The sequence below is a fragment of the Sebastes umbrosus genome, chromosome 21 (genome assembly GCF_015220745.1).
Source record: "Sebastes umbrosus isolate fSebUmb1 chromosome 21, fSebUmb1.pri, whole genome shotgun sequence".
Taxonomy (NCBI): Eukaryota; Metazoa; Chordata; class Actinopteri; order Perciformes; family Sebastidae; genus Sebastes; species Sebastes umbrosus.
Window position 1 is genome coordinate 19,029,300 of NC_051289.1, and position 23,947 is coordinate 19,053,246.

The window sequence follows — 23,947 nt, forward strand, 5'->3', positions numbered from 1 at the left end:
AGTGCCTACCGACCCGACCCGAATCGGAAGTCGGAGCTGGAAATGATGTCACGCCCGAGTTGATCACTTTCCAGTACAACAAGTCAGAAAACTGGTTGGCTAACCAGGTTAGCCATTGTTAGCAATACCAGTTGATAACAACGCATTGCGCCGGTGTTTTCGCAAACAAACATAGGTGAATATAGGTATATTCAGATTATGGCTGTCAATCGATTAAAATAGTTAATCACAATTAATCTAAAATTAATCACAAATGTTTTATCCATTCAAAATGTACCTTAAATGGAGATTTGTCAAGTATTTGATACTCTTATCAACATGGGAGTAGGAAAATATGCTTGCTTTATGCAAATATATGTATATATTTATTATTGGCAATCAATTAAGAACACAAAACAATGACAGATATTGTCCAGAAACCCTCACAGGTACTGCATTTAGCATAAAAAATAAGCTGAAATCATAACATGGAAAACTGCAGCCCAACAGGCAACAACAGCTGTCAGTGTGTCAGTGTGCTGACTTGACTATGACTTGCCCCAAGCTGCATGTGATTATCATAAAATGGGCATGTCTGTAAAGGGGAGACTGGTGGGTACCCATAGAACCCATTTTCATTCATATATCTGGAGGTCAGAGGTCAAGGGACCCCTTTGAAAATGGCCATGACAGTTTTTCCTCGCCGAAGTTTAGCGTAAGTTTGGAGCGATATTTACCCTCCTTCATGACAAGCTAGTATGACATGGTTGGATTCCTTATGTTTTCTAGTTTCATATTATGAAGTATCTTCACTCTAGCTTTAAAACTGAGCCCGCTCCAACCTAAAAATTACAAGTTGCGTTAACGTGTTAAAGAAATTAGTGGCGTTAAAAATGTATTTGCGTTAACGCTTTATTATCACATTAACTTTGACAGCCCTAATTCAGTTAGTATGAGAAAAATAATGTGTTTATTTGAACATGAAAGAATAGAAACATGTTCTAGAAAATACAAGTATGAACCTGAAAAATAGGCATGATGTCCCCTTTAAGTCATAAACCTGTGTATGATGTTAAATAAATTGCAGATGTTATACATACACAAATACTGGTGCACTTTCACACTGTGGTCATCAGATGTGTGTGTGTCTATGTGTGTGCGAATCCACATCAGGTCCACATTGGTCTCCGTAGTGTCACATTCTGTGGTGAAGTTCGCCACGATTTCTAAAGGCTGGCCTGACACTCCCACCACTCCCTCTGCCAACCAGAGGGAGGACTGTCACCACCCGAGTCAAGACTTCACTCTCTTCACTTTCTCCCAGCAAAGTGGCATTCATCATTGCCTGCTAGCAGCTGGAAGAGAGAGGTAAGGCTCTGTCATCACTTCTAACTGCATGTGCTGTTATGGAAGAGGGACTTTATGGAGGACATGAGTGATTTGATATATCTGTTCAGGCTGAGATGATGTTTTGTATTGTATTTTTGAGAAACGATGCTCTTGTTTCATTTACTGCCCAATCTGCAGCTGTATATATGATATGTATGCATACATGTATCATCACTGTTTTTTAGTAGCTTCTTCCAAACTTGATGTTACCATGGCACGGGATTTGGTTTGGCCACAAGTGACCGGCCATCAGGACAAAGAGAAGACAAGCTAAATATACAGTATAACTGCATACATGAACCTCTGTGATTATGGGTGAGCGAGGTTGTCTGCCTTAGTGCAAGGCACCAGTCTCTCTCTCTCTCTCTGTGTGTCTCTTGGCATTTTAAAGTCATGCTGTTAGTTAAGTCTGTAGTCTGAAATAACTCTTCCAACGTAATTACTGCATGTCCAACTACTGAATGAGTGGGGAAAGGATGGAGAAGGTGTGTGGGATGATGTTCGAGATGGATAAGGCAGCTATTTTTGGTTTGGGACATATGGTTCCATCATGTAAAGATCATTTTGTCGAATGTCAGAAAAGTATAGTCTTCAACAGTAGTCACCAATTATCTGTCACCGAGAAGGTTTGACATGACGAAATGATGAAAATACTTTAGTCGCTGTGGTTATTTTGGCTTTGACTGGGAGTTCTTCAAATACCTTAAAGCAAGACGTAGAAAGAAGGATTAACACAATCTTCCTCTTACTAAGGAAAATTACAATCCATAAGCAATAAAACATACACCTGTTCGATTCAGACACAGTCCGTCTTGGTCTGGTATGACCGGTAACTTATGGAGGCTAATAGTTAGTATTGCTTTGACATTACTGAGTAAGTTCTCTGACTTTTCTCTACTTGAGCTACCGTTATATTTTAGCATTCGTCATTACCCTTTAAATGTCAGCAGAAGTTATATAGTCTTGCAGTAATACATGATACATTTAAAGGACCATATATCACTGTTTTTGCTAGCCCTATTTGTATGTACATTATTCCCTGATTCGGTCACATAGTGTTCCCTTTACAAACCTTAGGGGCAAAATCTAAATTGTATTTTTTTTTTCTGTTATCCAGCAGAAGGCTGTGCTTTATGAGATCCCACATATATCTACTGTCTCCTCATAATTTTAAAGGGGACATATCACGCTCGATTTCAGGTTCATACTTGTATTTCGGGTTTCTACTAGAACATGTTTACGTGCTTTAAAGTAAAAAAAACACATTATTTTTCTCATCCCGTCTGTCTGAATATACCTGTATTTACCCTCTGTCTGAAACGCTCCGTTTTAGCGCCTGTCTCTTTCTGAATGGCTTGTTGAATCATATGTTTTCTGACTGGGTCGTCTTATTTTACAGTTTGTGGGTTGGTATCCACTCCAGATACCCAGATGTTTGTGCACTAAAAAAGTGAGTTTTTCATGATATGTCCCCTTTAAAATGTTTCCCACTCCACTCTGCTCTTCTTCTCTGCTACGCTATAGCAGCAGGGCGGGCAAGTCTGTAGAAGTACTGGATTTAAATGTTGGTTTTATCAAACAGACATCTGTGTGATCACAAAAATGCCTCTGGACGAACAACCTGCTGCTGGATAACACTTAAATAATACGTTTGATTTTTCCCACTAAGATCTACGCATAGAGCGCTATGTGACCAAATCCAGAGTGGTTGACCCACATGTGGCTGTGTTTTTGTATGATTTAAATCCACTTACTACAAATCAAATAAATCACTAGACAAGTTTCCATCCAAATGTAGCACAACTTTTAACAGAATTTCTAGAAAATTGGAAACAATGGGAATTAATTTGCCAGTCGACATTAAATGGGACCTATTATGCTAATTTTCAGGTGCATACTTGTATTTGGGTTGAACATGTTTACATGCTTTAATGTAAAAAAACCTCTTTTTACCCTCTGTCTGAAACACTCTGTTTGAGCTCCACCTCCTTACGAAAAGCCCAGTCTGCTCTGATTGGTCAGCTGGCCCACTGTTGTGATTGTTCCACCGAAAGAAAACTCTTCAGACTCCGCTCCAGCTCCACTCTAACTAGCTCTGTTCGAGGGCGTGCTGAACTAGCCGCTAGGCCAAAATGTGTTACTTGGTGACATCACCATGTTACGGAAGAAAAGGTGGGACTTTAAGCGAGGCGTTTCAGGCAGTTCAGGAGCAGTGTTTCTGTGGGGGAGAGGAACTCTCTTTGGTGTGGACTTTGTAACTTTGCAGATATTTTACATGCACAAAAAACAATTTAACACTGTAAAAGGAAAGGGAAAAAGCACAAAAGTATTTAAATAATAATAATTAAATAAATAGACTTTAAATAATTGCAGAGGAAGATGACAAAACGAGATGACACCATCGATACACCAACTTTTTTTGCCGCTTCCACACTGTGTATTTAAGCGCACATTCAAAACAGGTGGATGGAAACACACTTATTGTCAACCATTTTTCAAAGATGGCAACACTGATTTTTTCAATGCATTTCATGCCATTTCAAAACAGGCATGGGGGTCCTTTCATGTCACTATAATAATGAATAAATGCATCAAATCTTCACAGAGAATCTCACATCTGCATTTTATTGTTGTCAGTTATATTCACACTGCATTATAATCAACTTAAGGAATCAATCTGCACTGTCAACTGCATGACTATGCAATGATAATGAACAGACAAGAAAAGTCATGTAATGGATTATTAACATGTTTAAAGTCTGCACATTGTAATGACCAGAAACTTGTAAAACTATATTCAAAAAGCAAAAAAGATAAATAACATGCTTTGGAAAATAGACCTTACATCTAATAATAATTTAATGCAATGTCCAAATACTACTCTCAGTCATCAGTGTAGTGGATCATGTTTAGGAATATATGGCTGTGGTGAATCACCAGTCATCGTTGTTTTGTAAACCAGCCAAAGGCGCTGAGCAATCCCAACAACATCTGTGCACAAGGAATGTTCTGTGATGCTGAAGCCAGAGGGGGCGGTTGATGTGGCCGGTATACTGCACTTCTGGTTCACCAAATGTAGAGTGAGGTTTGGGAGAATTTAGGTTCACTACCCACCTATCCACACTGTGTGTTAGTTTTGTGTTAATGACTAGCGTGCTTTAAGATGAAAGGCACTGAGGAGATGTATAGATGGAGGGGTCTTTAAGAGGATCCTGGTAGAGACACTTTTAGAAATAGTGAAACATTTGAAACATTCTCCAGTGAAATGCTCGATCAGTGTTATACTACAGATGATGAAGGGAATGTGAAGGGAAGTGATGCGATACAGTGATTTGTGGACAGACAGAAAATAAGGACAAGTAAAATAAGTAACAAGTTTAGTTATCTGATGTGAATTTAATATTAAGAGCTTGACACATTGAAAATATAAAGAAATGCATACAGAAAAAAACATGCACATGCTGCTGAATTTAAGATGTTGATGATGTCAAAATGTGAGTGTTTGATATCAACATCTTCTAAATGTTCACACAAAAGAAGCTTATTCAGCTGGTTTGGGTGGAGCTGAGCAATGTGAATAAATTACGAATAATATAAAATATGAGTAGCTCTCGGCCACTTTCATTTTGTCAAAGTAGCTCTCAGAGGAAAAAAGTTTGGAGACCTCTGCTCTATAGCTACCCCTCTAGTTTCAGTTATGGACGTGTCAGGGATTGCTTTACAGGAAACGTTAGATGCATACAGTCTCCTTTCAAAATAAACTTCCAGCGTAGGTTTAGTTTTTAGGTTTACTTACTCAACAAAATTACTTGGTTAGGTTTAGGAAAAGATTGTGGTTTGAGTTAAAATAAGTACGTTTGGTACGTAAAATAGATACGGTTATTACAAAACTGGCGTTAATTCCTTTGTAAGTTACGTAACACTACTACAGTAAAATAAGTCACCATTGACTTGGTTTCACACGGGTGAAAGTCTGTGTTTGTTTGTCCCACCAACCCATGGGCGGATTATGAGACATTGGGCCACTGGACACAGACATGGAAAAGGCCCCACCACCCCCCCTAGTAGTAAGACACACAGTGCGTCTCTTTTTAGTCGTTATGCATTTTGTGGTTTTGTGTCTCTTTGCTGTCATTTTGTGTCTTTTTTGGTCGTTTTGTGTCTCTTCGTGGTAATTTTTGCGGTTGGCACATGTCTCTTCGAGTGACATTTTGCATCTGAAGGCCAGTAGGCCCGTTCAGTAATCCATCCATGATCCAAACTCCCCTCACGCCCGCCCTACGTGGACTTTCTCGCTCTTTATACTACATTAGTTGCTCTGACCATCTAATACTGACATGGATGGGTTTACATTGGAGTTAATTGAAAGCCAGGTGTGTCTCATACAGATGCTAAAGGATGCCTTGGTGTGTCGGTATCAGACACCGAGGGGCACTGACCAAGCGCTGTTATTTGCATTCAATCTGGAGGCAACAGGACAAGATTTTGGTATTGGAACATTCTGGTTTCCATTTGTAGTCAGAGTGGTATTGACCAATCAAGTTAGAGCAGGCTTTGGTTGCATGCAGGTAAACAGTCCCTGTGGAGAGCAAAAGAGGCAACTCAGTCTCACAGCAAAGTGTGTAATAGACCCGCCTGTACATCGCAAGAAAGCGTGTCAGTGTCACGTTTTGTGTTGCCAAGATGTGAATATTACAGGCCTGCACAGTGTTTTATAGCGATGTTTGACATGTGTTGTGTAGTGACAGTCTAAGTCTAACTTCAGAGCTAGTTACATAGTACATAAAATGAGAAAGACCACTTACAGCGGGCAGGGGGGGGAGGCGGATGGGTCCAACAAACACCAGACTTTCAACCGGGAGACCAGCGTTCGAGACTGGTGTTTTTGTTTTGTAAGTTACCTTAATGACGTTTGTCGCATGTTTTGTAGTTACGGTTGTCACATGACATTTGTCACCTGTGTCCCGTACTGACGTTACGTTGTTCCGTACCTGTTTTACTTAGTTTACGTAGTTATTTGGCTCAGATATCGGCTGGCTACACCGGAACCCCAGAAATATTGGCTGTTACCCCCAGATGCTAAATCACGGAACTACTCCTGATGAAGTTCACACTAGAGATCTTTATTCATTAAACGTAAATATAGGCCAAACTGATGGGATACATATTTTCTTATGTTCATATTGTGATGCCCCTCCCCCTGTCAGATCCCGGACGAGCCCCCATTTTTCACAAACTGGCTCAGGGAATGTCACAAAAAAGGAGTCCACGCAAGGTCATACATGAAACCAAACAATTTATTAAACTAAGTTTAACATAAAAATGAACAATGCAGTGTGTAGATCAGTAATGTCATCAAATGAATGTAGTGCATGGATGTGTGGCATAAGTGCTGTGGAGGTGTTGAAGGTGCAGAACCAAACAAAGGTAATGTCTGGTGGATGTGGCTGCAGGGAGAGAGAGCAACAGCGAGCACATTGGTCAGTTTTTATAGCCTGGAAGGCCCAGGTGAGATCAATCAAAGGTGCATTTTTCTTTTTAAAGGGAAACAAGAATTGTATCTTTGTGTATGTGTATAGTGGGGGTGACTGTAGTCTATTCAAACTGAGTAGGCACATTTAGTATCCATCTTTTTAAAGTCCAACTTAAACCTGCAGTAGACAGAATGTTTTTGGCATCATTGGGCAAAATTTCCTTAATAACCTTTCAGCATATTGTAATTCAAGTGTTCTGAGAGAAAACGAAACTTCTGCTCCTCCTCATTGCTGTGTTTTCAGGCTTTACAAAATCTAGCCCGTGACAGGAAACTTTGGCCAATGACAGGTCATTTCAGAGAGAGAGAGCGTTCCTATTGCCTGTGCTCTGGCTGGTGGGCGGTGCTTGGTATTTCCTAAACAGATCTCAACATGGCTGCCGGGTCACAAACTTTCTCATTTTACAGCTAAACAGTACACTACAAGATGTTTCTGAGAACATTTGAGGAGAGAAATAGGCATTACAGTAACTGAATATTGATTAATATTTGATCAGCGCTGCCTAGTTTGACCGTTTGATCGGAGTTCACGAGTGATTGACAGCTGCTCAGAGACAGCAGACTCCAGATCAGCATTGATTGGTTGTTCTCCTCCGGTCTGTGAAATCTTGCAGATGGAATCTGCCTGTGAATCAGTCTGTGAATCTGGCAGAGGACACAGAGGTGCATGATTTTTTTCAGATTACCTGTTTCATGTACTACTGTCAGGATATAGTGACCATTTTATAAAAATAACTTTTTTTTAAATCATATTTGCTCCATTTCTACCCACTGCTGCTTTAATATTGGAGCAGCTGACTTCACATAATTTGCATGTGGTGCCTGTATGAGATTCCAATACACTTTTTTCACAGCAGACATTTTGAAGGAAAAGCACAGGTGTTACTAATAATGATAATGATGGCTTTGTTCCATTCAGTGTGCCAGCATAGACAGCACCAGGGTTGTGAACACCATACTGTAGCACTGCAGGAGCACAATTTTGTTTCCCCTGTATACTGTGACAATAGGCCTAAATTCTGCCTTGAACCTTGAAAATCAGAAACTTCCGGAATCATTTTAAGCAAAACTACGATCTTTTCCAGAGCCTAACTAAGTAGTTGTGTTGCCCAAACTTAAGGAAGTTGTTTCCTGAGAAGACGGAAGTTTATTTTGAAGAGACTGTATGCATGCAACTAGTGGAAATTGACATTGATTGTTGCTGGACATTCGTAGGAAAACAAACGAATAACTTTTTCATTTGATATCATACAAACCGTTGTATCAGAATATATTGATCTCATATATGGCTTGGGGAAACTGGCCTAATTTATTAACCTGAATAGACTCACCAGGGATTAATAAAGTTTCGCTACTGGCCCACTTTAAATCAATGGCTATGAAAAGGAACCCTTTTGAAAATGTCACTTTCCCCCACATGAAACCCAGTAGAGGACCATACAGGCCCATGTTATTGAAGTCATATGAGTCTTGTCTACAGTCCACAATTAGCCCTTGAAGGGCCCTTGCAGTCCGCCCATATTACCCAGATGCCATTCATATGGGTGCACATGTGCATGTTGACTGGACATTTAGAAACTATGAGGACTTTATCAGTTAGTGTTGTACGTTAAAATTCTTCACATGTAGGAAGTAATGCATAAAATATCGGCAATTATTTGCTATATCTGTTAATATTGGTATTGGTTAATGCACTTTCTATAAGTGGGATCAGATGAAGTTTTACCAGTTTTATTTATTTAGTTTTCCTCCCCAATTATTTTATTTTGAAGTCAGACATTGCAATGTTAATGTTATACTGTTAAGTATTATTTCAGTGTATAAAACTGCAAACTAAACTGAACTCACAAGTGGAAGTACCTTGGTGTAATATGGTTCTATAATAGCAAGTCAAAGAAAGAGAGAGAGAGAAGAAGAGAGAGTTACAGGAAGTGGGAGGAGACTCTGTAAAAGAAAGGTCGTGGTAGCTGTTCTCTCTTCAGCTGACTGATCCTCCCCTGTCTTTAAAGCTTCTGCCAGCACGCTGCAGCCCTCTCTGCCTTGTTTGTATTTCTGTTTTCCCATCCCATCCCGGCGCAGTGCTCACGTTGTTATTTTCTCCGGCCCGGCCTTGTGGTCGGCGGAACCATGTTTGCGCTGCAAAATGAACACAGGGACAGCTCCGCAGAAAACACACGACTAAACCATATGTCGCATGGCACAACATGAAAACTCACAAAAAGCATTTTACAGGAAAGAGGAGGAGGAGGAGGAGAAAAGAACAGCGGGGACGGTGGAGAGGAAAAGAGAGATGTGATTTCACAAGGCAGTCATGTTTCATATAATGGGCCAACTCAATATTACAATACAGTCGGTTCATTTGGGCTTTTTATGGACCGTTGGAAAGAATCCTTCTAATTCCGAGAAACACGTACACATCTATTACTTCTGTATGTATTGTGAGGTATGTATATAAAGTGTCAAGACTTCAGAAACAAGCTAAAGTACTAGCTTTTAGTCATTTGGACATGATCTCGTTTAACACACAGGAAACAGTGAGCTGTACTGTGCACGCTGTAATTTAAGTAGTTACATCTTTATTGTAACAAAACTTAACTTAACACAAGCAGAGAATCTTGTTTTGTCTGACCTCAAGTTGTTGTAGGTCTTCTCACCTTGTGTGAATGTGCAACAAGTGGACAGTGTTAACTACACACTGACACCGCTCTTACAGGCGCAAGGTTTGGTTACAAGTGCAACTGAATAGAGCATATTTTAGAGCACACAAATGCAACAAAATAATCATTTTCAGCTTTGCTTTGAAGGCCTTTTTCGATCAAATACGCAAGGAACTAAGGAGCCTGTAGAAACTAGGATGTAAAAACTCAGGGACTAAAGTAGGAACAAAAAGGACTTGATTCCCGTTTGCATTTCCATCAACCAGTGCATGCTTACTGTGTGGATGAATGAAGCAGTACACAATTCATTTATCAATCAATCAATCAATGAATCCAATTTTATTTATATAGCACATTTCATACGACTCAATGTGCTCCAAATCAAAACAAAAACAGGCAAAGATCATATACGACAAAAAGATATAAAATAAGAAAATGTAAGATAAGAAGGTATTATAATAAAGGGGAATAAGATAATATGGTATTATTATTATAATTATTAAAAATAGATGAATAACAATAATAATACTGATTCTAAAATAAAAGTGATACCCGTTAACCACACACTAACCACAACTAAAATCTTGCGAAAGAAGGCACTGTTGTAGAAGACCTTAGTTCAAGTGGCAGAGATATCCAGAGAGTAGGACCGTGATGACTGAAGGCACCGTGAGCTGATTTAAAATGTATTCAAGGAGAGAGGGGGACCTTTACTTGATGATCTAAGGGATCTGTCCGGTGTGTATTCAGTGAGCATGTCAACAACGTAGGACGGTTGGCCAGTTGGAAACGTTGGGGGCTAGACAAAAGGTCAAGAGGTCATTTTTTGAAATCCTTGTTGTTTTCATCACTAATTTAGCCAGGTTGGACTGGACCGAGGTAGACCGCCATGTTGCTGTGGTCATTATGGAGTGTATTGCTACTGACCCCCCTGGAGGCTGCAGAGGAGGACGATGTCCGAGCAGGTAGGGATGACTCCGTTATAGATAGAGCCCAACAGAGTAGCAACACTAACATACCTGTCTCAGTTGATTTGGGATGATAGATTTACACCATTTGAATTAGATCATTGTTAAATACTGACCTCATGAGTCTGAAATGTAGATTTGTGTTTCATTTGTAGGATATTTGTCTTTGATTACTGTGTGTGTGTGTGTGTGTATCTATGTGTGTAGGCTGCAGCACAGCTGTAAATGACCTGGTCTATATCGTTGATGGCTCATGGAGTGTTGGCTTCTCTGACTTTGAAACGGCCAAGCAGTGGCTTATCAACATCACCAGCCAATTTGACATCAGTTCCCACTACACACAGGTAATATAAACCACATTATAGGATTGTGCTGAGCATGAAATGACTTTCTGAGAGTGTGATTTCTATTCGCATTTAGAAGCAATTTTTCCATTAAACTTGTTAGAGTTTGTTCACGGCCAGTCTCATTACTATCATGCCTTCTGTATCAGTTGCCTGCTTTGAAAAACATATTATTCTTTAATTTTTGGCCCATTCCAAAGTGCCACAGAGCTTCAGTGAATGTGCACTTTTTTTATGTTTGTACCTGCTGTAGGTGGCTGTGATCCAGTACAGCGACACTCCTCGTCTGGAGATCTCTCTGGGGAAACACCAGGGTGGAACGGAGCTCATCCAGGCCATACAGAACATCGAATACCTGGGAGGAAACACACAGGCATGTTTTCTCTTTACAAGAGACAGATGTGACACACAATGCATCAATCAAAATAATAAAAAAATCACATTAAAAAACACACTGTGGAAATTAAAAAATAAGGAGAAAACACAATTTGGCAGTGTTCATGGGTTGGAAGCCAATCCAATGAAGGTTCATGACCATGGAATCTAAAGGGTTCAATATTAAATACATAAATAATTATAAAATAAATAATCACATGAATAAATTGTGTCAAATATATAAATGAAACAATAATCTGTGAAACTATTTAAGAAATGATCTTCAAATGATTTTCAAAAATCTGTTTTTATTTCATGATGGCATTTTCCCCAAGAAAAATGCTAGTAAGAAATAAAAACAGCCTTAAAATAAAAATAATATAAACATGATATTCCAATAAAATTGTATTAACATTAAATAACATTTCATAATAATGACTTGAGTTTTAATAATTTCTTCAATTACGCATTTTATTTCTATTAATATTTTACACAATCTTTTTTATATGATTATTTATATAATATTTTTGTATTTATTCAACACTTTGGGGTTCCATATGTGACCTGGTTGCGGCACTAGTGACTCTTACTGGTTGATCAGGGTACCTGCATGCAGAAGAATGAAACGGACCTAAATATCAAATCTTCACAACCTCTAGTACTCAATCCAAAAAAAAGAAACTAATAAAGTGGAGCAGGCCGGTTATGGAGAGGCAGACTACACTTATGCCGGCCCAAGGATGCCAACAGTTAGTCACCACAGGTGCATCTGCAGCAACATGACCACGCAGCAACACCACAAGCACAGACTTACACCATTTACTTTGCCCATGGTGATTTTAAAAAGCTTTTTTATGTGTTTAAATAGAATTTAATTTGTGCTCTGATGTGCTGCAGCTGTCAGTGGCTGCAATCTTGTGTATATACCAGTTCACACACACCATCTCTCACAGCATTGTGACGTGTTTTTGGTCAACTCCACCAGGTCATCACTGTTTTCTGACTGTCTTGCAGACTGGCAGGGCCATCAAGTTTGCTGTGGACCACGTTTTCGCCGCCTCCCAAAGAGCCAGCCATGTCAAGAACCGCATCGCTGTGGTGGTTACTGATGGCAAATCTCAGGATGACGTGGTAAATATCTCTATGTCGGGTGATCCTTAATCAGAGTCAGGGGGGGCTTCAGCTGTATCACAGAGTGAAACAAGAATGATAGGAGCTCCCCCATCCAACCTCAACAAGGAAACACTATCCGGAATGGGGTATCCACGCTATGGTGTTTATGTAAAAGCTGTTGGCTGTAATACTGTTTATTGTATTTTTGTAATACTGTTCTTCCATCATAAACTCAAGGATCTAAATGGAAAGCCTCTTAACCACGGGGGGCTCATTTTCACCACAGCCTATGTTTGTTTAGGTGGATGCCAGTGTGGAGGCACGAGCTCAGGGCATTACAGTATTTGCTGTTGGAGTCGGCAGTGAGATCACCACCTCGGAGCTGGTGTCCATCGCCAATAGACCATCGTCCGACTATGTCCTGTACGCCGAAGATTACACCACCATCGACCGGATCCGAGACTCCATGGAGCAAAAGCTCTGCGAAGGTGGGGATGACTAGTTTATCTATGTTCTTGGCATGTTTATCAGTTATTTTTCCTCAATCCTCCTGGCTGTGGAATAGAGTTGCAAAGTGGTTCCAGACAATGAAACACAAAGTTCCATTAGCGTTCCATTAGCTAATAACTAAAGTGGTTTCGTTGCCTGATCCTAAAGTGACGCCAAGGGGCGTGACAAAGCGGCTGATGAGTTGGGATATATTGTATTGTCGTATGCAGATCCAATGAATTCTGCTTACTTTTTTGCATATCTATTTAGAGGTTTAGCTTAACTGTCTGAATAAATGACCCTTTTCTTTCTAGAGTCTGTGTGTCCAACACGAATCCCGGTGGCATCTCGTGATGAGAAAGGCTTTGAGCTGATGGTGGGCATGAACATCCAGAAGAAGGCCAAGAAGATCCCCGGCTCTCTGACGTCTGAGGCTGCCTATACTCTGACTGCCTCCACAGACATTACTGAGAATACCAGGTAGGAGTGTTGTCTAAAGAATGTTTTAAAAATACATCACTTTTCACTTTTTTTTTTCCATTTCATTTGATCAACTTTTGTTTAAATTGAGTTATTTGACTTCGTCCTTGCACTAGGGATATTTTCCCAGAGGGCCTCCCTCCATCGTATGTGTTCGTAGCCACCCTGCGCCTAAAGGGCCCCTCTAGCAAGCTGACCTTTGACCTTTGGAGGGTGCTGTCTAAGGATAAGGAGATCCAGGCTGCAGTGACACTTAGTGGGAAGGACAAAACTGTCGTCTTCACCACCACCAGTAGGACAGAAAATGAGCAGAGACTCACCTTTAAAGCCGGCTTTCAGGTTGGTAGCCTATTAGGATTGAGTGTTCATGTCCATTCCAGATCAATATGGCTTTTGGCTGCATGGGCTTTGATTTCCAAGTAATGACTAATGCTCTTTTCCCTGTGAACACGCCTGATATCTCAGTTGGTCAGTCCAGTTTAGTTCAAGGAAAATGAGTCTACCTTTGCCTGTGGACACAGCTGCAAAGGCTTTATCTTATAAAAGCTATTACATCACTTTAGGTTCAGCTCTGTTGGTCAGCCTCGGTTCGCTGCCCAGATTCTCGAGTGACTCACAGTTCATTACAAATGATCGGTAAATCGGTTTATTTCAAACATGTGGAACAGGTTAAGAAAAAGGGTTAAATCAAACCATTACCAGTATAAATAAAATAGAAGTAAACTGAATGATATGGAATAAAGGAGAGGTAAGGCTAGTCTTACACAGCTGGATGTTTTTTCTACGGAGACCCAAAGTGATCAAAACTGAATAAATAAATAACACATAATGAAAATTAGTAACAAGAATAAATAGACAATAGGCCCGATACGTCGTCAGTTTTCTATTAAATGCTAAGATGATCAAAAATTTGAATGTGTTGAAGTTTTGTCTCAAACTCCTGCAAAAGAAGGCAAGTTGGACTTATTGAATTCATATTTATAATGTTTTCTCTGGTATTATACAGTCCATGTTTTGTTCAGTGATTTCCAAATTTTGTTGTAGACACAAAAGACTGAAAATCGGATTTTCAAAATTACTCAAATTAGTTGTGTTTACTTTGGGGCATGTTCTAGTCTTGTTTGAAAAAGATTCATTCTGGATCTAGCATATGTGAATTTGTAGCATCTTGTAAAGCTAGGTATCCTAACCAGGGCTGTCAAAGTTAATGTGATAATAACGTGTTAATGGAAATATGTGTTTAACGCCACTCAATTTTTAACGAATACAGTGAAGACTCTGTTATCATATGAAACTAGAAAAACCTAAAGAATCCATTGGTACCAACCATGTCATACTAGCTTGTTGTGAAGGAGGCTAAATAACGCTCCAAACTCGCGCTAAATGTTGGCTAGGAAAAACTGTCATGGCCATTTTTAAAGGGGTCCCTTGACCTCTGACCTCAAGATATGTGAATGAAAATGGGTTCTATGGGTACCCACGAGCCTCCCCTTTACAGACATGCCCACTTTATGATAATCACATGCAGTTTGGGGCAAGTCATAGTCAAGTCAGCACACTGACACACTGACAGCTGTTGTTGCCTGTTGGGCTGCAGTTTGCCATGTTATGATTTGGGCATATTGTTTTATGCTAAATGCAGTACCTGTGAGGGTTTCTGGACAATATCTGTCATTGTTCTGTGTTGGTAATTGATTTTCCAATAATAAATATATACATACATTTGCATAAAGCAGCATATTTGTTCACTCCCATGTTGTTGGATTAAATACTTGACAAATCTCCCTCTAAGGTACATTTTGAACTAAAAAAATTGCTATTAATCACGATTAACTATGGACAATCAAGCGATTTTTTCGCAATTAAATATTTTAATCGATTGACAGCCCTAATTCTAACATGTCAATAACATATATTATGTATCAGCTTAATGCAGTAATAATTTAACTTAGTTAATGGAGCTGTTTAAACTTGCAACGTTAATAATTTCTTCCCAATGGTAAGAAAGTAGATTCATAAAGTACATGAATATAAAAGTTTATATTGGTTAATATAAAGAGTGCACTGTGCTGCGTTATTTTCCTGCCCCTGAAAGAACATCTTGTGTTATTAAGAGTGTACTCTGTCACTTCCAATCTCCATGTTGGGTATCTGTGAATGAAACCTGACTGGGATGACTTGCAGAGAGCCAAACTAGCAGTTATTTAAACATCATCCCCTGTTCACTTCAATTCACAGCTGAACCAATGAGGATGTAATGTGATGGAAGCCAGGAGGCTCAAAGAAAACGTTTCCTACTCTAAACCACTGGATTTCCCCAGTGGAAACTAGCTGGTGGATGTGTAGTTCTTGGACACTCCGGGCTGTTTTTTTCCCAAAAGGCACACACCGCCCTACCTTATAACACACCTAGCGCAGAGCGTTGAACAGGGTTGTAATTATGTCTGCACATGTTTGATTTGATGTGGTTCGTTGTGGCACAAGGTAGCAGCCTGTGATTTGTCATTTGGAAATGACGGCTGTGGCTCGCTCCCAATGAAACAATAGCTGCTCTGTTTCTCTTGCTGCCTCTGGATGGTGAAGAAAAAAAGATTGTGATGGAAAAAGGAAGGAGTCTTAATACCTTGCTGGATATAACTATTTCTGGAGCCTTCAGGGAACACACATTTTTGGCCTTACTGACAAAATTAGATTAGATGAAACACATGCACACATAAGACTGCCAACAGAAATGGAAGGCTGAGTGAAAGAAGGTCTGACAAGTTAATAATTGTTTTCACATTCAACTTTGCTTGATATGTTTCAGTCTCATGAATGAACAGACTCTCTGTAAATGCATCTTTTATGTTTGACCTTGAACAACTAATCAAATTTGTGCCTTCTCTCAGACTCTGTATGATGGAAAGTGGCACCAGCTCAAAGTCCTGGTGAGACCACGCCAGGTCACCAGTTTCCTTGACGATGAACCGATCCAGGAAATAATGCTGGAACCGGGAGAGCCCATTTACATCAATGGGGAGACACAGGTGGCTAAGAGGCGAGGAACAGACATCACTGTGCCTGTGAGTAAAAACACCGCAACTGAGAGGAGAAGAGAAAATAAACTCTTTTAATGTATTTTGACGATGCATTCTCATTCCCAACTTGTCAAATACCGCCGCTTGGCCAGTGGTCCTACGCTTCAAACTATGAAGCTCTAGTGTGCAATTTGGACGTGTCAGGGACAGCATGTTTCTGCTCATTACATGCATAGTGTATTTTCAAACTAAACTTCCGTGTTCACAGGAAACGTACAGTTTTTGCTTGTTACATGCAGTGTCTTTTCAAAATAATCTTCCGTTTACACGGGAAACGTACAGTTTCCGCTCATTACATGCATAGTGTCTTTTCAAAATAAACTTCAATGTTCACTGGAAACATACAGTTTCTGCTCGTTACATTCATAGTGTCTTTTCAAAATAAACTTTTGTGCTCACAGGAAACGTACTGTTTCTGCTTGTTACATGCAGTGTCTTTTCAAAATAAACTTCCGTGTACACAACGTATAGTTTCCGCTTGTTACATGCATACAGCCTTTTCAAAATAAACTTCTGTTTTCACAAGAAACGTACAGTTTCCGCTAGTTAGATGCATACAGTCTTTTCAAAATAAACTTCTGTGTTCATAGGAAATGTATAGTTCCCGCTCGTTACATGCAGAGTCTTTTCAAAACACATTTATGTGTACACAGGAAACATACAGTTTCCGCTCGTTACATGCCTACAGTATCTTTTCAAAATAAACTTCCATGTTCACATAAAACGTAGTTTCCACTCATTATATGCAGTGTCTTTTCTAAATAAACTTCCATGTTCACAGGAAACATACAGTCTCTGCTCTTTACATGCTGTGTCTTTTCAAAATAAACTTCCGTGTATACAGGAAATGTACAGTTGCTCTGACCGTCTAATAATGATGCGAATGGGTTTACATTGGAGTTAGTTGAAAGCCATACAAACGCTAAAGGGTGCCTTGGAATAAATAAAATAAAAGTATAAAGCTTTTCTTATATTAATAAACAGTTTCAAAAATAATAGTAATGATATATTCCAGCATCTGTCCAAAACCTCATAATCTATCCTTCAGTAGCTTATCATTTTATTTTTTCAACTTTTTAATTTTCCTATTTTTTGGGGTCTTGGCACAATCTATTAGCCTACCTTTTACCCAAACAACATTTCCCATTTTCCTCACCACATTTCCATTTTTCATTGTCTTTTTATTCAGACGGAGATTCAGAAGCTGCGTCTGTACTGTGATCCTCATCAGAGTGAGAGAGAAACAGCTTGTGAGATTTACTCTGTGGTAAGATTACTGTCTGTCGCCTGTATCTACTGTAATCTCTACTGCATAGGTCACATTTTTTTTTACTTCTGTATAATGGCTGCATGTATGAGGCCACAGTAATGATAACCATTATTTTTTCTCTTGTCCTCTCTCTCTTATGCTACACAGGATGATGAAAGGGTAAGTGCCGTTTCTATTCTGTTATTTACACACTTAAAAAGTACTGCTTAAAAGTATTTACTGATGTAGTGCCAAAGGTACGATTGTATATTAAAGCCATTGTAGGTACAAAAAAACAAAAAACATGCCAGGTAGGGGGGTAATATTCCAAGAAAAATCTCAGAGTTTACGGGATTAAAGTCTTAAATTTACCAGAAAAACTCAGATATTCTCTGAGATTAAAATGATAAATTGACAAGAAATAACTCTTCTAATTTATAAAAAGAAATCTGAAATTTCCTGAGATTAAAGTCACAAATAAAAAAAAACTTGACTTTATAAGATATATACATCACTGTTTTCTTTCATGTTCTTGTGTTATTTTATGAACATAATGCTGACATTGGTATGCATTGTACTTTATCCTCATGTTAGACCGGTTGTACGTTTTATTTTGCCAGGGGGTTATCAGATAAATCCTAAATATTGTTGTTTCCGATGTTCTCTCTGACAGACGACCTCTGAGTGAGGCGAAGGTCCTGAAAGATACAGACACTGTACACATTTTCTTCCATGTTCTTTATGTGTTTTTTTATGAACACATAAATACTCATATAATATATTTTGCACAAGGCGGTTCATATTACAGAAGTGTTCGACAGTGGCGTCAAAGAAAAGTGAAGCAATGTGGTTCCTTGAGAAACTGTTTTTTGAGTTTTTTCTTTGTAAATTTGTGACTTTAATCTCCATCAAGCACAAATATCTGACTATTCAATATTCAAGTTTTTTTATCGTAAATTTACCATTTTAATCTCAGAGAATATCCAAGTTTTTTCTCTAAATATTATTCCCCTCCCCTAGCTCCGTAATCATTTATTTTTAACCTGTGGCCCTAATATGCCGTGGTAGCAAAGGTAATGATATCACACTTAATTAGATTTTGCATAGTGGAAATCATTGGAAACATTCAAAATAGTAGGGAATAAAATTTTACCTTTCGGAAAAAAAACTTTTTATTATACAGCAACAAAACCTTAATGTAAAAATTAAGTTTTTAAATTCCTAAACCTGACACTTGTTGGTATCCCCTATGTTAATGTGTTTTATCTACCTAATTAGGAATCCGCTTTGAGTGTGTTTTGTATTTCACACATTTCGTGTGTTTGTGTTTCCTCAGTGTCCTCTGAATCGAACAGCCACATCGGAGGAAGAAGACTGCAACTGTGTAGTCGGACCACAGGGGCAGCGTGGCCTGCCGGGACCCATGGTAACACACGCACACGTGCACACATTGCTTCCTCCTATAAGACTCAAAGGACATTTGATATATGACTTTTCTCTTGCCTCTCTAGTGGCTTTAGCACCAGGGCCGTTCAATCCACTGAACAGTTGGTGTACAGCACCCCGTTGCCCAACTATGATATAACGGACTGTACGGATGTGTCTGTGTGAGATCAATCGTAATACAACCCCAGCTATTATTACTTTGTAATTATACCCCCGCGACAACGTTGTCAGGGGTATATAACGTTCCGCGTGTCCGTCCTTCCGTCCGTCCGAAACTTCAAATTTGGTATGATGGTTGACAGTGTGGTGTAGTTGTGCCTGTTGGGGTGTTAAAAGTCCAGGGTACCCAAATTATTTGAAATTTCGGCCAAAAACTCTGATTTCTTTTACTTCAATTTCGTTTCCGGAGCAGAACTCGGGAACTATTTGACTTAGGAACTTCAAATTTGGTATAATGGTTGACAGTGTGGTCTAGTTGTGCCTTTTGGGGTTAGAAGTCTAGGGGGCCCAAAATTGCAAACATTTTGGCCACCCTGGACTTGAGGAAGGTTAACTAATAATAAGCTAGATTGTGCTCAATAGACTAATTCCATTAGTTCCAAAAGGGCAAAACCTTTGGCCCTACTTTAATACGGGTCAAGCGGTGAGCGGGGGTATGTGAGCCATGCTCACTTTTGCCTTGTTATTTAAGAAGTTCAAAAACAAACTTGGTATATGCTAGTGTATATGGAAAGGGTGGAGAGACCACACAACAGGCAAATTGGAAACTAGAAAACTAATTTGTGTGTATTTGATGTGGAATTGGCGCATTATACCAGAAATATACATTTCCAGACCTCAACTTCTGTCCTCTAATGACCTCTAATGACTTCTAGTTGCAGTGACTCACTTCTAATGAGTCACAGTAGTATTTGTTTACCCAGAGAGGTTTTGGGAATCTCCAAGTTTTCTTTTTGGACAGCTGATTAAATATGCTGTACTTAAAGGGGACATATCATGCTCATTTTCAGGTTCATACTTATATTTTGGGTTTACATGGTTTAATGTTGAAAAAGCATAATTTTTCTCACACAGTCTGTCTGAATATACCTGTATACTGCTTGCGAGACAAATACAGAAATAAAATAGTTCTCAAACCGTGGGAGGTATATTGTAATGAGCCTGAATGTAACATAGGATATGGAGGACCACAAGAGTTACGTAAAAAGTAATAAAGCATTTAATTGATTAATAACCAATTGTACAATAAAAATAGGCATTAATAAATGTGTTTACAAATTAATTTATTAATCTATGAATAAAGGGGAGACAAATCTGAATGGCTTGTTGAATCACGTGTTTTCTGATCTAGGCAGCCCACAAAAAACTGACTGGGTCGTCTTATTTCACAGTTTGCGGGTTGGTAGGAACTCCATATACCCAAATGTATGTGAACAGGCACTGAAAGATTTAGTCATGATATGTCCCCTTTAAGGGGGTAGACTTCTAATACTTAGTGGTATCTTCTACAGATTTGTTTGGCTTTGAATGAATAAGCCGACGTCCATCTGAATGTTTTAGCATATGCTATGTTGAGTGATAATCTACAGTGTAAGCAAGAGTCTAGGCACAGCAGTGCTTTGAGCTAAATGATGACATTAGCATGGTAACATGCTCATGATGACAATGCTGATTTTTAATAGGTTTACATGTTTACTGTGTTCACCATCTTAGTTTAGCATGCTAGCATTTGCTAATTAGCAGTAAACAGAAAGTGCAGCAGAGGCCGATCAAAATGGCATCATGATGGGGTGTTTTAATGCTACAGGGTTTCCGAGGGGAGAAAGGGAGGGAAGGACCACCAGGACCTGATGGTAAGCCTGTAAGTGCTAATCATTTTCTTTCATCACTTTCTTTCTGTTCACCACTACATATTGTTGTCACCAGTCTTTATGTTGTCTGCGCATGATAGAATCATCTTATGCTGTCTCTGTCACCAGGGTAAAGAAGGGAAACCTGGGGAAACTGGCGCTCTTGGATTACCAGGGTTGAAGGTAAAAAAAATCGGTTACATTATAACACCTTTGAATCGCCACAATGCAAGACACAATTTTTATTTTTTACTGCCCTCCATTACTGTGCTCCTCTGACCCTGTGGAGTTCCTTTGAACTGTCTTATTCTCCCTTTATATGCTTTCTTTAAGGCATATTATCCCTCAGTTTGGCTGTGTCTCTCACTATGCTGACGATACCCAGCTTTATGTTTTGGTGGAACCCGGGGGAACTTTTGAAACTGGCTTCTTTTACAAAATTGGAGAGAAGAGATGGATGTCTCATAGTTTCTTGCAGTGGATACACGACATAACTGAAGTTCTTGTCGGTTTCCAGAAACCTTGGAGTTATTAGATTCCTAGTTAAGCTTTAAAAATGTATATATGTATCAGTGGCTTGCTAATCTCATATATCTACTAACTAGGCCTCTCAGCTCATCAGAACAAGATCTCTAATTTGTACCCTTTTCAAAGTTCATGACTTGTACGTGGTCACCAAACTTTTGCCTACCTTTGGTTATAGAGAGGTCTCCCTCTTGGAGTTTGTTCAACAAATAAAAATGATCTATTTATGTTGTAATCAACTTTTAAAATGCGTGATACTATTCATTCATTTTATTGAATGAGTTTCAGACTTTGATTGCATGCTCTTACCTACTGTCATCCCTTGGCTGGGCAGGGTGAAGATGGTCCAGCAGGACTAAGAGGGGAGCCCGGTCTCCAAGGCATCAAGGTATGTCTTTAAAGAAGCAGTTATATCAGTGTTGTGGCTTTTTTCTAATCGGCTGCCAGTACTGATAGAACCTTCTGCTGATACTGTCCAGGGAGACAGAGGGGAACCAGGCTTACCAGGAGAACTAGGAACCCCAGGACCCAAGGTGAGACTCTCTTAATACAGCCATGGTTAAAACAGAAATTGAGCGAATTTTGAGCACTTTACTCTTTGTAAAACACAGCCAGTACTATCCAGACTAACACACTGACACTTTTCTCTGTAGCGTACTATTTTTTGGCAAGACACAGCTTTGGTTTGAGGGAGCAGATGTCTCAGGTTAGCCCCGGTTGGCCCTGCTACCAAGCAGAATCATAAAAACGTGTGCCAGCATAGTCATAGGCCTTGATTTGTTTTAATCCATCATGCCCAACTCAGTGGCTGCGAGTTGTCTCTTTTATTGGATCTGATGATGGTCTTGTCTTACTCATGAATTTTGGACCGCATTGTAAGTCTTCTGAGATAAAAAAAAAAGCCTATATATGTTTAGTATATCTTCATGTTTTTATTAATATATACTCATGTGAAGTATGTAAAAGTGGTAATAAACCGGTCCTGGCTACCACACCTAACCAGCCCCAATGTCAGGGGCATTACTCATATACACATAGGGACCAAACTTTTTTTAGTACCAGTATTTGTGGCTAGAACTAGTAGCCTAATCAGTAAGCTTATTTTACCACACAGCATTCACTATAATCATCTTGTTCCAATGATTTCTGATGATTTGTATTCCTGTTGGTACAACCCATTTACTCCCAAATCTTCATATATGGACACTTTGTCAGTGCCCCTCTGCATCTGATACCAATGCACCAAGGCACATTTAGAATCTGTATTAGGCAGACCAGGCTTTCAACTGACTCCAAAGAAAACCCATCTGCATCATTATTAGATGGTCAGAGCATGTGACGTAGTATTAAGAGTGAGAAAGTCTGCGTAGGGTAGGTAGGGTTGAGGTTGGACGGGTCAAACAAACACAGGGCTTTCTCCCAGGAGACAGCTGTTCATGTCCCGCATGAAACAAAGTCAATGTTAACTTGTTTTACGTTAGTTTTCTTACATAACTTACATATACAACTATGTAACAAACATTATTTAAATCCAACCCATGATCTTGTTTTAAGACTAACCAAGTACTTTTGTTGCCTCAACCTAACCTAGTAGTTTTATTGCGCAAGCAAACCTCAGTAAACCTACATTTGGCAGAAACAGTACATTTCCCGTGAACGTTGAAGTTTATTTGGAAAAGACACTATGCATGTAACGACCTTAAACTGACATGCCGTCCATGATACGACAAAAACTGACACTAGAGGGGTAACGAGAGCGTCATAGTTCGAAGCTTAGGGCAAATGACCAAGCATTGGTATTTGGCAAGTTGGGAGTGAGAATGTGTTGGTTGGTAATAAATCTGCCTATGGAGGATGAGACTTTTTTGGCATCACACCAGCCAACTGGACATTAGCGTGAGGAGTGGTCCTTCAAAAAGCATTTTCTATATGTTGCTCCAATAGAATTCCATATTGACGAATAGACCAGTATATGAGGCCAGAATTTCTCTTTTATTTAAAATTTGGTATAATGCAGTCATTATTTTCCATCTCATATGATCTAATTTGACTAACTACATTTTGATTTAAAGTTAAGCAATGCCACAGTGGATATATTATATGTCACGACAAAATATTAGCAGATTTCTTTGTATACAGGGCATTCCTGGTGAGAGAGGTGAGTTGGGAATGCCAGGTGAAGCTGGACCAATGGTAAGATCCAGTTCTAATAAACAGTATCTATTCATTAAGCCAGTGTGCATGTAACTGACATAAGCATGAAATCTAAGGTGTCAGTTCATGAAAATAAAATATTATGCCAGATGTAACAACATAACTACGTCAAGCCAGATGCATTAAATAATCCTACTATAAATATAAGTAAAGAGAACTTATTCTGGAAGTTTCTGTCTGCATGTGATTGGAATTTCCTCCTGTCACAGCAGTCTTACATGCCGTGTTTGAAGTGGGACAGATAATTACTATAATAGTG

General features: G+C 39.3%; 1 protein-coding gene across 1 annotated transcript in view; it reads left to right on the top strand.

The window, feature by feature from the left end:
* Positions 1-10,415: 10,415 nt before the first annotated feature.
* si:dkey-225n22.4 (collagen alpha-1(XXI) chain) overlaps positions 10,416-23,947 on the top strand; it is a 63,318-nt gene continuing 49,786 nt past the window's right edge. Inside the window, exons 1-16 of the mRNA XM_037756916.1 lie at positions 10,416-10,523; positions 10,734-10,870; positions 11,124-11,243; positions 12,260-12,376; positions 12,660-12,846; positions 13,162-13,327; positions 13,444-13,666; positions 16,216-16,389; positions 17,594-17,671; positions 17,822-17,833; positions 18,990-19,079; positions 20,907-20,960; positions 21,079-21,132; positions 21,809-21,862; positions 21,954-22,007; positions 23,614-23,667. Of these exons, the coding sequence (XP_037612844.1) occupies positions 10,448-10,523; positions 10,734-10,870; positions 11,124-11,243; positions 12,260-12,376; positions 12,660-12,846; positions 13,162-13,327; positions 13,444-13,666; positions 16,216-16,389; positions 17,594-17,671; positions 17,822-17,833; positions 18,990-19,079; positions 20,907-20,960; positions 21,079-21,132; positions 21,809-21,862; positions 21,954-22,007; positions 23,614-23,667 (1,650 nt within the window). The 5' untranslated portion in view covers positions 10,416-10,447. The remainder of the gene's footprint in view (positions 10,524-10,733; positions 10,871-11,123; positions 11,244-12,259; positions 12,377-12,659; positions 12,847-13,161; positions 13,328-13,443; positions 13,667-16,215; positions 16,390-17,593; positions 17,672-17,821; positions 17,834-18,989; positions 19,080-20,906; positions 20,961-21,078; positions 21,133-21,808; positions 21,863-21,953; positions 22,008-23,613; positions 23,668-23,947) is intronic.